At 31.3% G+C, this 13,617-nt stretch overlaps 3 protein-coding genes across 8 annotated transcripts in view; all 3 read right to left on the bottom strand.

Moving 5' to 3' along the window:
• LOC149725763 (nucleolar protein 8-like) overlaps positions 1-1,774 on the bottom strand; it is a 41,823-nt gene extending 40,049 nt beyond the window's left edge. For all 4 annotated transcript variants that reach the window (XR_016386403.1, XM_089891398.1, XM_089891399.1 and 1 more), the window contains exons 1-4: positions 1,595-1,774; positions 1,072-1,155; positions 590-705; positions 55-143 (exon numbers count right to left, since the gene is read on the bottom strand). Coding sequence is in view for 3 of the 4 variants with exons in the window: in XM_089891398.1 (XP_089747524.1) it covers positions 55-143; positions 590-705; positions 1,072-1,155; positions 1,595-1,702 (397 nt within the window). In the remaining variant the exon portion in view is untranslated. The remainder of the gene's footprint in view (positions 1-54; positions 144-589; positions 706-1,071; positions 1,156-1,594) is intronic.
• Positions 1,595-9,087, bottom strand: LOC149725762 (hepatocyte growth factor receptor-like). 2 transcript variants are annotated; one of them, XR_016386402.1, is made up of 11 exons: positions 8,886-9,087; positions 8,280-8,499; positions 7,710-7,922; positions 7,196-7,392; positions 6,831-6,940; positions 6,193-6,352; positions 5,834-5,970; positions 5,143-5,349; positions 4,521-4,679; positions 2,500-4,151; positions 1,595-2,155 (listed from the first exon to the last, which is right to left on the bottom strand). XR_016386402.1 is itself a non-coding variant. In XM_089891395.1 (10 exons), the coding sequence occupies exons 1-10, from the start codon at positions 9,072-9,074 to the stop codon at positions 4,073-4,075; spliced, it is 1,671 nt and encodes a 556-aa protein (XP_089747521.1). In that variant the 5' UTR covers positions 9,075-9,087; the 3' UTR covers positions 1,595-4,072. The 2 variants fall into 2 exon arrangements, 1 of the variants encoding a protein (XP_089747521.1); XM_089891395.1 differs by having other exon boundaries at positions 1,595-4,151.
• Positions 9,088-9,127: 40 nt separating this feature from the next.
• LOC149725761 (acyltransferase PGAP2-like) lies at positions 9,128-13,582 on the bottom strand. Of its 2 annotated transcripts, none has more exons than XM_089891402.1 (5): positions 13,359-13,582; positions 12,795-12,953; positions 12,144-12,261; positions 11,440-11,649; positions 9,128-10,447 (listed from the first exon to the last, which is right to left on the bottom strand). In XM_089891402.1, the coding sequence occupies exons 1-5, from the start codon at positions 13,560-13,562 to the stop codon at positions 10,314-10,316; spliced, it is 825 nt and encodes a 274-aa protein (XP_089747528.1). In that variant the 5' UTR covers positions 13,563-13,582; the 3' UTR covers positions 9,128-10,313. The 2 variants fall into 2 exon arrangements, with proteins under 2 accessions (XP_089747528.1, XP_089747530.1); XM_089891404.1 differs by having other exon boundaries at positions 12,156-12,261; positions 13,359-13,581.
• Positions 13,583-13,617: the final 35 nt, after the last annotated feature.

The raw sequence follows: 13,617 nt of genomic DNA, 5'->3' as shown, positions 1-13,617 counted from the left end.
TATATAAATATATACTAAAATATGTTAATATTAAAAAAAAATGCTGACACATACCTGACTCAGCATTTTCAAACTCGATATTTTCTGCATCGTCATCCATGGCGAACCGATCGTCAATTTTAAAACGAGAGTCCATTCCAACTCTGGTGAAGTTAGTTCATTGTTAACATATAAAGATCTAAATTCTAAAGTTACATATATAAATGTACACAGATCTAAAATATACTGGTCTACCAATTACTATATACATTACTTAAGTTACATATAGTAGGGTGGGGGAAGATGGGATACCTAACATACCTTTACCACATAACATCCAAATATCTTGATCGTATTTTTAACAATTAACAACGATTTATGGAAGCCATGAGGATACGGTTTTATAATTCTTTGAATTTTCTTTGTTTACTACCGAATGTGACTAGAAAATGGACGGAAAAGATGTCCCATCTTCCCCCACCCTACTATATATTTATTTATTTTTACAAACTCCATTTTGAAACATTGCTTTAAGGGATCAAGACCTTTCTAAAAATGCTACTGTTTTATTCTCTTTATGTACAATACATCAAATTAATAATAACAATACCTTGACTGCATTTCAAGCAAACGCTGTCCGTGCTTGCCTTGAAACTGAGGTTTAATCTCAAAATCTTCATTTTCCTCGTCGCTACCCAACCCTAGTATATTATCTGCGTTTGTTTTCTAAAAAAGTAAAAAGTTTTTTTTCATTTAATGTTTTTTAAAAAAAGTTAATTTTTTTAAATTGCCTGTTAGCTTTTTTGTAACAGTAGTTTGTTTTCTACAAAAAGTATTTTTTTAAAAATTGCCTTCCTTTAAGTGTCTTGCCCAAAGACACTTCTGCACCCACAGTTAAGAAGCATTGAGCATCAAAACAGGTACCGTAGCTCAGTGGTTAGGCACCTGTCTGTTACAAAACAGCTTTATGTCCGTTACATTTTCGTAGCACCAGATCCTTACTGTATTTCTTTACACATGAATCGTTCAACTCTTGAGCACCAGGTCAGGGTCAGATTCGCGGGATTTATTAGTTATAAATAAATTACTTACTTTATTTTCATGATGGTTGGTTATTTCGTCATCACTTTCACTGTCAAATTTTAGATGTGATTTGTTTAGCTCAACTGGTTTATTCTGTAAAGTTGTAAACCAAGAGTAAATTAGGCAATAGTAAAGAATCCTTTGTACATAGCAGAATAGGCTGGTTGAAAGTGTTAGGGGTTGGTGGTTAGGGCCTAGGGGGTGATGGTTAGGGGGTTGGTGATTAGAAAATAAGGTGTGGTAAGGATTCTTCACTAGCACTGTAAATTAAATGAAAATACAGTGCTAGTAAAGAGTCCTCTCTCTTTGTTATTTGCAACCGCTAACCCCCAACTACTAGCTCTGAATGTAACTATGAGTGTATATACCTTATCCTCGAGTGGTCAGAAAACGACAGTTATTGTAACATGAATGTTCTGTTTGAAACACCTCGTGTCAGCTTACAAGTTACCACATATGTAACTTTGTTTTTGTGGCCGTAATTAAAATACCTAATAAAACATATTATCGACAAATATTAGTAGCAACTAACCTTTAATGAAAGCTGAATTATTTCTTTCGCTTTTTTCTCGTTTTCGATTCGTTTTTTCAACGATTGTAACCTTTTAAGATTTGATTCTTCGTGCTTATTTAACTTCATATTTAACAAGTTCTTGTTAACTGCAGCACATAAAGTAGCTAGGGTTATACACAATGTTCCAAACAACTTTAAAATTCTGCATAAATTGAATAAATTAGTGAACAAACGACCTAAAATCGTTTGAAACTGAAATATTTAAGAAAAAGCGAAAACGTGCATTTGTAAAAGGGTAATACCCATGTCGAAGCCAATACTCGGAATAAATGGTTTGAATATATTTGGGGACTAAAATTAAACTTTTATTCTTAAAGCGGTTAATTTCTTGTAAGTTTAACATAGTTAAAGTATAATTCATTTTTCATATTGTTCATTTTACACGATGCCAAAACTTGCTTGGTTAAAGCAGTTGCCACGGAGTGTCTTGCCAAAGGACATATACACCAACAATAGCACAGCACCAAGGCTTGGACGAGTAATCTCATGCCCAATGGCATATGCGCTGACTCCTGCGACCTGACATCAAGCAAGTAATATGCTAATCAATCAAAGGGTTTATGAAAATATAGTAGGGTGGGGGAAGATAAGACTTCTCAAGCCTTAAATATCCAAATATCCTGATCGTGTTTTAAGCAACCAACAATGGTCTATGACAGCGGTGAGGATTCAGTTTTATAATTCTTTGTCTACTACCAAATGAGGGAAGAAAATAGAACGAAAAGGTGTCTCATTTCCCCCACCCTACTATAAATATATTAAAAGCAAACACGCTATGAATAAAAATACATGTTTACCCTATATTACAAAAATATAAATTAGAACCCAAATTTAAATAAAAAGTTACAATATAGTGTACTGACCTGTTAAATGAATGCAACTTGTTTTATCCTGGCGTGACGGGCCAACGAGTCGTTATAACATTGGTTGTTCTGTTTCATACACCTCGTGCTGCAGGTTTAAATGTATGTAACTTTGCTGCATTATATCTTGTGCAGGTCTTTATTCAAGGTATACGGAAATTGGCACGAATATACACATTCTATCATGCATATAATGAAAAACTACATATCTCTGCACAAACACAATGAGTGTTTATATATGTGCATTATAAGATATTGACAAAATACCCAATATTTCATGCATTTTTTACAACACTAAGTGATTCCCAAAAGTATATACTGTTGGACAATTAGACATATATAAAGATTTGGCCTTTTTACATTAGTGCATACTCAATAAAGGGCAATGTAGTTTTCATGACTATCTTTAGTAGGAAAATTTAAAACGAAAAAAATTATTTTAAGCGGCAGTATTTCTCAGTGGAATGTGTAAAGTAATATACCTCACTGAAAAAGCAAAAGTACAGAACTCTTGTACGAAAAAAATTGAACGAAAAATTCCAAAATTGGACAGAAAATTCCTAAATTTACACTGAAAATGCCAAAATTAGACAGAAACTCCCAAAATTGACACTGAAAATGTCAAAGTTAGACAGAAACTAACAAAAATTACACAGAGATGGGCCCCAAAATTGAATAGAAAGTGTCAAAAAAGAATTTCAGTCATTTTCGAAAGGTAAAAATACGTATGCTTGATTACTGTACCAAAATTTAGAAATAAATTCTTACGACGGTATAAGAAAAAGCAACAAAAAGCAACAAGATATATATGTGTGCTTACATTATACAGTAATAGAAAATAAAGGCAGACATTCAATACAGACTGATAAAAAAGTACCGTAATGTAATAACTAAAACTGTACATGTACAGTTTAGAATGAAAAAATTTTTGGTAATTTATATAAAATTAACAAAAAAGTTCATAAATGCTATTTTTGTTTTTTATACAACACATGGTTTTGAAATATAAAGACATAGAAAAAGATGCAGCCATTTTTTTGAAATTAGATTTATAAAAAAATTAAATTTGGTTGTAATGTATAGTACTGTAGGGTAAGATGGACACCATTAGCACATAATATCACTTTTTTAACAATTAACAACACTTTTTTTAAGAGTCGTTAAGATAAATATTCTTTGTTTACTACAGAATGAGACGATAAAATTGAATGAAAACATGGACCATCTTACCCCAACCTACTATTTCAGGTAATTATTGGTATTTTTGACTTAATTTAAATTAATGTAATACCAGTTGAGATAGTATACAGTATGGAAGACATAACTATCAATAAAAAACTAATTAAAATTTAAAATAAACAAACAAAAACTCACTTCTTAGCAGTTTAACTAATACGATACAATTTTTCAACAATTTTACAAAAAACTCGAAAAAAAATTATAAAAAGATAACAAAGCACCGAAATTTTAAGTTTTTTTGGCTTCATATGAATTGTCTCAAATCATGATATTTTCTCATATGATCAAATCATGATATTTTTTATATGATCAAATCATAATATTTTACATGTGATCACACAGATATTGTTCTAGCTTGATTATCAGTGTCGTTGTAAAAACCAACTTCTGCACCAGATGTATTACTCGGTAACCTGTTAAAAGTAAATAATAAGTTGTACATATAGTAGGGTGGAAAGACGGGACACCATTAGCAAATAATATTCAAATATCCTGATCAGGTTTTAAACAATTAACAACGGTGTATAGGAGTTGTGAGAATACGGTTTTATAAATCTTTGAATGTTCTTTTTTTACTACCAAATGGGACGAGAAAAGAATGAACAGGTGTGTATATACATGTTAATGCATTTTAACCATATATATACTTTAAATGTGTGAAATTGTCTATCATATCACCACAAAAAGACTTTAGTAAACCCATTTAAAGTTAAATTTATGCTCAAATTAAATTCCTTAGTAATTTCAACATAAAAATATCAAAGTACATTAATTTCTCACACCTGCTGCTCGGTTTCTCTTCTTTCTCTTCTTTCTCTCTTTTCTTTCTCTCACCCATCTCATCTGTACTTCTCTCTTTATTCTCTTGATGAGCAGAGTATTTGTCACTCCTTTCATTTTCTTTCAAGCGTAAAGAAGTCCTAGGTTTCGGCTTTGGTTTGCTGTCAACCAAGTGGAAAATAAGTTGACACTTGATATAAATATTTACAATTCCACAGTACAGCCATTGGATCAGAAAATCACATTTTTTTAAATTTTTTAAATAAAAATTGTGGGTGTATGTGTTCTTGGGCAAGCTAAATAATGGCAATTGCTTCAACCCAGTGGTCACTTATGGGTTGTCCAGATTATCAGCCATATATTAATATTAAAGTTCTATTAAAAAATTAAACACCAACAAAGCTACATACAGGTTAACTTGTAAGTGGGCAAGTGGTTGTATAAAACAAAACACCCGTGTTATACTGATTGTCATTACCCCATCACCCAAGAATTAACAAATTACATTCATTCCTATAAAAAATCTTTCATTTTTTTAAACTTTTTACATTTATATATATATATTTACAAAACTTTAAAAAAAAAATTTTTTTTACCAAATGTTTTTATTTTTTGAATTTTCACCTGTTTTCGTTTTTTTCTTTGACACTGTTCTGGTACGGGTTAAGGGGGTTATCGCTACCAGCTGACGAGCTGGAATCACAACTATGTTTTCTATGTTTAACAGAGCGACGAGCGTCACGAACAATTTTAGTTGTGATTGTTACAAGTTCTTCAAACGTTGGACGACGTTCTGTATCGTCAAGCCAACATTTTTCCATTGTTTTGTATCTAAAACAAAAAATATATATAAAAAATACAAAACTGGTTTATTTTTAAACGTATTATATATACATAAAAAAAGGTCATTTTTTACATGAATGCAATTTAATAAAAAGTAAAAACAAAAAAATAAGACAAAATAACTGAAATATTAAAATAACTTAAGGTTTGAATAGTTTACTCTTATAAATACACCAATATATGGGTAAAAAATACAATATTATATGCATATATATTTATATATAATATAATAGGTTTGGGTAGTATTAATTGTCCATGTTTTCATTCTCTTTTCTCTTCCCATTTAGTAGTAAACAAAGAATATTTACAAAACATAAACCCATATCCTCACTACTCTAAAAGAGCCTTGTTAATTGTTTAAAACACGATTAGACAATATGGGGTATTATGTGGTAACAGTATCCATCTTACCCCACAGTACTATAATATACATACATATAATATATAAACACATATACAATATTTTGCTTACAATTTATGTGGGCAACATTCTGGCCTCTCCATTCGATTTCCCTCCGACAGATATTGTAGTATAGCAACAGCTTGTACAGTAGGGTAAGGTATGGCTCCTCTGGTCATTATTTCCCAGCATACAATACCATAGGACCACTGTAGGAGTAGAAAACATATATAAAAGCTAAAAACGTAATCTAAAGACCATGTAGGACCTCACCCACATAGAATAAAAAAGAAATAAAAAAGTATTAAAAAAATATAAAAAAGAAATAAAAAAAGTATTAAAAAAACATAAAAAAAGGAGAAAAAAAAACAACAAAAACTAATAAAATTAAAAAAAAAGAAGTAAAAAATAAAACAAAAAAATAACATTACCACGTCACTTTTTTCGCCGTATCTTCCATACTTAATGCTCTCAGGTGGCATCCATTTTAACGGGAGTTGTGTTTTGACACTACTTCTGTAATAATCTCGATCAAATAAATCACGAGATAATCCAAAATCTGCAACTTTTACGCACCAGTTTTTATCAACCCTGTAGAAAAAAGGATTTAAATCTTTTTTTAATGTTGTTTGTTTTGTTTTATTCCTTTTTATTTTATTTTTTATTATTATTTTTTTTACATTTTGTTATATTTTATTGGTCTTTTTCACATTGCTAGTTTTTTTTATTAAACAAAATAGCCTAATGAATAAATAAATTTACTTATCCTTGTGTGGTCGGGCAACGACAGTCGTTACAACACGGGTGTTCTGTTTCATACATCCTGTGTCCACTTACAAGTTAATACGTAGGTAACTTTGTGGGTGTTATTTTTTTAAACTAAGGTTGACAATTTAGACAACCCATTAGTGACCACTGGGTTAAAGCAATTGCAATTTTTAAAATAAAATTCAAACGGTTCGTCTGTGGCATTTTTAACCATATAACAAACAGTAAAGAACGGTGGCGTTTGCCACAGTAAAAGGTGAATTTCGAGAGTTAATATAAAAGTAAACCATATAAAACCTACATGCAGTTTCTTGCTGCTAAATCGCGATGAACAAATTTCTTTTCCGCTAAATATTCCATTCCCATTGCAACATCCTTACAAAACTTTAGCAGTTTCAATACAGTAAGGACCTATGTGTTAATAAATGTATTAAAATTACTGTGTTATTTTGCATATGGTTTCGTTGGACTTTATTTTTGTCGACAAAATTTATCATGAAAAATATTCTGTTTTATATTTAAATTTTAACGAAAATTTTAAAACAGATTCGGGACTATTATAATTTCAAAAACATACTTTTAATTTTTTAAATATAAAACTTTCAAAAAATATATTAAAATCTTCACAACATATTTTAAAATATTAAATTTTTAAATTTTACTTACGTTATTTCCATCTCTTAGAAAAGTCCTTAAGTCACCATTTTCCATAAAAGGGAGGATAATTAGTGGGGAAGTTTGGAGCCTTTCTACTTCCCCATCAACACACACACCTATAAGAGCGAGAACATTTCTGTGATCTAGCCCGCGCATCATCACACCTTCACGGAGGAATTTTTCGACATCTTCGTGATTTTCGAGGCCTTTGAGATGAATGAGTGAATGAAACCCACAAAGTGACATACATGGTAACTCGCGGGCACGAGGTGTATGAAACAGAACACCCGTGTTATAACAAATGTCATTGCCCGCCAAGCGAGGATTAATAAGTTACATTTATTCAATCCTTTACAAACATTTAATTTAGCTTACTCCAACTGGTTTTCGAGCCTTTTTAAGATGAATGAATGTAACTTATAAGGTGTATGGAACAGAACACCCGTGTTTTATGACTGCCGTTGCTCTCAAAGTGAGAATAAATAAGTTACATTCATTCATCCAAAAACACAAAAAAACTTACTTTTCAAACTTTTAACTGCCACGTCGTGCCACGTATTCTGCCGCGACCTCAGCTTGCCACGGTACACGTCACCGAAGTTGCCACTGGTTATAACCTCTCCTAGTTGAAGTCGTTCTCTTTCCACATAACATTCACTCAACCCCACAGCTAAGTCGTTGTCAAATCGATCCATTAAAGGTGTTTCATAGTGGTTCACTGATGGTGCACTTTCGCCTAAAAATTAATTTATTTTTTTACATTTATATATAGACCTATACATATTTATTTTCTTCCAACTTTTTTATAGTTTTTTTGCATTAATAACTTTGTTTTATCCTTTTTTTAAATTCATATGTAGATTAATGTGGTGAATGCAATATACTTAGGCTCTGCTTGTTTGTATAGACACCTAACAGCATGGTAAAATCTGTTTTAAGCAAAAGTAGTAAACAAATAATTTTTCAAAAAAAAAAAATTTCAAAACAAAAAAATGCAAAATAAATATCATTAAAACAATTTATACAATAATTTTACAAACCAATATTATATTAACCACATACAAATACTACTACAGCAGTACAGCATAAATACCTCTTTTACTAGCATAGAAGCTAAGTACGGGATACGGCGCATATGGCTCTTTATGTAATTTCCTTTTCAACTTTTTCTGTCTTTTTTTCCAGCAGAAATAAACAATTGCAATTAGGGCTATGAATCCAATCACGCCAAATATAATCCCGACAATCATACCAACTGGATTGTCTTCGCTGGAATTACTCGTAACACCAGTGTATTGGTTCCAAAACTGATTCTAAAAAATGAGTATATATTACTGACTGTACTGTATCGTAAGACGGGACACCTTTAGCGCTCTATGGTAATCGTAAGGATATAGTTTTATAATTCTTTGAATGTTCTTTGTTTACTACTAAATGAGATATGAAAATAGAATGTAAGTTGTCCCATCTTCCCCTACCCTACTATATGTTAAATTTAGTAAATTCATAGGTGAAAACTAAGCTATATAAACCTGTTAAAAGAATAAAAGTAGTTTTTTATTCTCGCGTGGCGGGACAACGGCAGTCGTTATAACACGGGTGTTCTGTTTCATACACCTTGTGCCCTCTTACGAGTTACCACATATATAACTTTATTTATAATATATATATATTTATATACATATAACAAACCACTTACCAGTCCTGCTACATCTGTTTCAAATGCTTCTCTTGCCTCCTCCCAACTACATACTTCTTCAATGCATTCTCTTTCTATATTCCCCTGCTGCGTTTCTTCAAAGTGGTGCCATGAGTTTTTTAGGAGTTTTCTCGTCAAAAAACGATTTGCCTCACTTTTTTCAATGAGTATTTTCCCAGTGAAAGGCATTTTTTTAAAACCAACAATTGGTTTAAATATATAAGTTTTACATTTAACCTAAATCTGAAAATAGCAGCAGAAATTCAGGTCTTGAAAAATCCTTTAGAAAAAAAAGAATTTTTGGTAACTTTTTTAGGAAGCATTTTTTTGAAAAATGGCATATTTTGGAAATAAGTAACATCAAACCGTGTTTAAAATGCAATTTTAAATTCGACAGTAGTTACCAAATAATTTGAAATAAATTATAGTGTTTGACAGAATATACTTGGAAAAATAATAAACTATTTAGCTAGGTCACTTGGGTATTTATAATAGCTAAGAACTAAGAGCAAAAACACATCAGGAAAAATAAGTACACACATATATATAAATCAAAAAATTGCAAAACAAAAACTTCTTTTAATTGAATAAATATTTTGCATTGAAAAACACAATTACTATAGTCATAGGCGCCAAACCTGGGGTGGCAGGGTAGGCAGGCAAACCCTGGAATTTTTACACTGCATTAATCAGTAAACATTACAACCAATAAGTTAGATTAGTTTCATAGGAATGTGTGTCTAACTATCCCTGCCTCCCCTGTGTTTTTAAAAGTTTGGTGCCTAACAGCTTATGTATATAGCAAACTGTATAACAGAATTAGAACACACAAACATATAAATACTAAATATTGGGGAAATTACACACATTATACAGATATATTGCAATATGAATCACACTCACACTCGTTAACATTTAATACACAGTGTAAAAAAACAGTTGTTATAAGTAATCTGAATTGTTTAATATATTCTTAAGCAATTGCGTTTTTGACTATATTGTTTTGCTGTTATGTGTACATAACTGCAATACATTGGTTTGAATTGATTTTTTATGTTCTAATAGGTTGGTATAATTAATATAACATGTTATATATATAGTAGGGTGGGGAAAATGGGACACCTATTTATTCTATTATCTCGTCCTATTTAGTAGTAAACAAAGAACTTTCAACGAATTATAAAACCATATCCTCACGACTCCCATAGACTGTTGTTGATTGTTTAAAACACGATCAGGATATTTGGATATTATGTGCTAAAGATGTCCCGTCTTCCCCCACCGTACTATACAACACAATTTGTTAGACGTGATTTTTGTCTATCATATATTTCATAGCACTTGACCGTGACTGTTTTTTTGTTACGAGAATCGTCCAACTTCATCAGCACTGGATCAAGTCCAGATTCACAGAATTTTTCACAGTTTTTAGCTGATTTTTTGTGGATCATTGTTGTTATTCACTTGTATTTTGTAGGCACAAAAGTCAAGTCCATGTTGGTAATGAAAGAACATGTTTGAAATAATCACTATATACTCACTCAGAGCAAATAAACTGTACACTGAAAAAAAAATATTATTAAATGCGTTCATGCATTTTTTATAAATGCATTTAAATTATTATCTTTATTAAATGCATTCATGCATTAAATCTAATTTGTTATAAGCTTAAAATGTTATCTATAATTTGTTTGTCCATAATTATTAAATATAATTTGATTATTTGACAAAATCTGGGGTGACATTGTTAAAATGAAGTTACACTAATAGTTGTTAAACATAGGGAACCTCATTGATTAATGTGGTGAATGCAATATACTTTGGCTCTGCTTGTTTGTATAGACACCTAACAGCAGGGTAAAATCTTTAATTGGTCAACATTAATCAATGAGGTTCCCTATGTTTGACAACTATGAGTGTAACTGTATTTTAACAATGTCACCCCAGATTTTACCCTGCTGCTAGGTGTCTATACAAACAAGCAGACCAAAAAAATATAGTGCATTCAATGTCACTAGGGATGCACATTACAGAATAATTAGGTATTCTAGGATATCCTAGAATACTTTATTTCGAATCTAGAATTCCGAATCTAGAATTCCGAATCTAGAATTTCGAATCTTTTTACATTTATAGGAAAAAATATTTTTACCCACATAAGTCAGTTTATTGAGTCTTTCATAATAGCCTAATAGCCTTGTTTGATAATCAGCTGTAAAATGATCAAAAATTGTACTATTGGGTAGTTTTTGCCCCATGAAACGTATAGCAGGCTATGAAAAGACGTTGCAAAACGTTTACTCTCGAAAGTCCCACAAACACAAAAATATTTTTTTTTCAAAAATATTAAGGTTTAAAAATTGTTAATATAGTATATGAGATGACGCGTGATGACGTCATTAAACAGAATACCGAATCCCGTAATTAGATTCGAATACAAAAGGATTCGAATCTATAAGATTCGAAATTCTGTAATGTGCATCCCTAAATGTCACCCCAGATTTTACAAGATTCAAAACATTATTTCTATAAATAATAATAAACCATCACATACCTCCTGGCTCACACTTTGCATTGTGCCGAAAATAAAAATATAACGCTGAGATAAAAGACGTTATGTGTATAACTACAGCAAATAATTTTGTGTTTTTCGATTTTTTCTCATTTTCTGTCTCAATAACCATAGTAGTGTTTAATAGGCATGAAGATATCATGCACGTGATTGAACCAATCATGAATAAGATGAATGAAGTCTCATGAGCGCCTGGAATCACATGAATATATCATGATTCAAAGTTGTAAAAAATCTCTAAAAAAAATTTAAAATTTTAAACAGTTTTCTTTATGTTAAAAATTTAGGTCAATATTTATATATTTAAATAAATGTATTTATACTTAAAGTTATTTTTTTAAACTTTCAGTATAGTTAGTGTTAGAATAGTAGGTTAAGGTAAGATGGTTTATGTTTTAATTCTCATTTATCGTCCCATTTGGTAGTTAACAAGAATTATATAACCGTAACCTCACAATTCTAATAGAATAATATTTTGTTAATTGTTAAAAACACGATTAGGAAATATGGGATATTATGTGCTTATGGTAACCATTTTACCCCACAGTACTATATCTTTTTTTTAAAGACACTTTTAAAATATCAGTTTTATATAGTAGGTTGGGGCAAAATGGTCCATAATTTTATTCCATCTTACCCCACAGTACTATACACAAATATATAAAAAGAGCAAAAATAAGACATACAAAATAACGTACTAGGACTTTCAGTTGATGAAATGATAGACAAACCAAGCAAAGCAGAAAGTTCGACAAAATTTGCGCCGACAGCTAAAATTATCAACAACTTATGCAAAGGCGCAAGCTGTAATTGAAATTATGTATTTTGTTAGTCACATATATAATGTAAATAAATTATTGAATGTAACGTTTTTATCTTTGCGTGGTGGGGTAATGACAGTCGTTATAACACGAGTGTTTTGTGTTTCATACACCTCGTGCGGGCTTACCAGTTACCACGTATGTAACTTTGTGGGTGATTGTTTTTTTTAATCTATGACTGACAATTTAAAAACCCGTAAGGGACCACTGGGTTGGAGCAATTGCCGTTAGGTGTCTTAACCAAAGACACATACGCCCACAATGGTAGCAGCATTAAAAATACACAAAGTATAATTTAAAATTCATAAATCACCAGGCATATAATAATAACAGCGTCAAGCCTTGAACCCACAACTTCTGAACTAAAAAACATGCACGCTAACTACTGTGCCACAAATTTTGTTTATAAAAAACTAAGCCTACAATTGTAACAGTGTCGAGCCTTGAACCCATAACCTCTGAACTAGAAACATGCATTCTAACCACTGTGCGGACAAAAAAAACTCGAAAACTCACCAATTTTGATCTGTCCACAGTTCTTTTGTAGTGCCACTCCCAATACATAAGTAGTAACATATATCTTGGCATAGAATGTAGGGCTATATTAAATCTCCATATATAAGCTTGTGGTGTTAATGCTATAGCAGCACTAACTGAGGGTAGGTAATTTGCTACCTGTAAAATAGGAGTCTTATTATATATATATATATATATAGTACTGTAGGGTAGGATGGGTACTGTTAGCAAATAATATTTTAACGCTTTTTTAGAGTTGTAGGGATACGGTTTTATTAGTCCTGAATGAAACTTGTTTATTCTAGCGTGGCGGGGAAACGACAGTTGTTATAACACAGGTGTTTTGTTTCATACACCTCGTCCCCGCTTACAAGTTACCACATATGTAACTTAGTGTGTGACTGTTTTTATTCTGTGTACAACCCATTAGTAACCACTGGGTTAGAGCAATTGCCGTAAAGGATCTTGCCCAAGGACACATACGCCCAAATGGTAGCAGCGACAAGCCTTGAACACATTACCTCTGGGTTAGAGAGGCAGGCAAAAATAATGAACAGAACTTACTTTACAATGTGTCGCAGTTGAATTTTCCAAATCAAACAGAATGGACCACATGACAGTAAATATTAATCCAGAAAGTGGCAAAAAAACGACTATTTTCGCCGTTTTTGTCATGGAAACACTAACTAATGTGACTGGTTTAACCATAATTTCAGAAGCAAGCATTATATCTGTGCAGGAATTAATTACCCTAACTCTGCAAAACATAAACTTTGATTATTTTTTGAATATAGTAACCAAGCAGCCAGTTATAAACAAAAAA

This window comes from Ciona robusta, chromosome 13 (assembly GCF_009617815.1).
Source record: "Ciona robusta chromosome 13, ASM961781v2".
Taxonomy (NCBI): domain Eukaryota; kingdom Metazoa; phylum Chordata; class Ascidiacea; order Phlebobranchia; family Cionidae; genus Ciona; species Ciona robusta.
This window is presented reverse-complemented; position numbering and strand designations above follow the sequence as displayed.

Coding starts and splice junctions, on each gene's coding strand:
- LOC149725761 (XM_089891402.1), bottom strand. CDS start 13,562: ATGTTTTGCAGAGTTAGGGTAATTAATTCCTGCACAGATATAATGCTT. Junction 12,954..13,358: donor CAACTGCGACACATTGTAAA/GTAAGTTCTGTT, acceptor CCTATTTTACAG/GTAGCAAATTACCTACCCTC. Junction 12,262..12,794: donor CTGTGGACAGATCAAAATTG/GTGAGTTTTCGA, acceptor TTTCAATTACAG/CTTGCGCCTTTGCATAAGTT.
- LOC149725762 (XM_089891395.1), bottom strand. CDS start 9,074: ATGCCTTTCACTGGGAAAATACTCATTGAAAAAAGTGAGGCAAATCGT. Junction 5,971..6,192: donor ACGGCGAAAAAAGTGACGTG/GTAATGTTATTT, acceptor CTACTCCTACAG/TGGTCCTATGGTATTGTATG. Junction 5,350..5,833: donor GAATGTTGCCCACATAAATT/GTAAGCAAAATA, acceptor TTTTTGTTTTAG/ATACAAAACAATGGAAAAAT.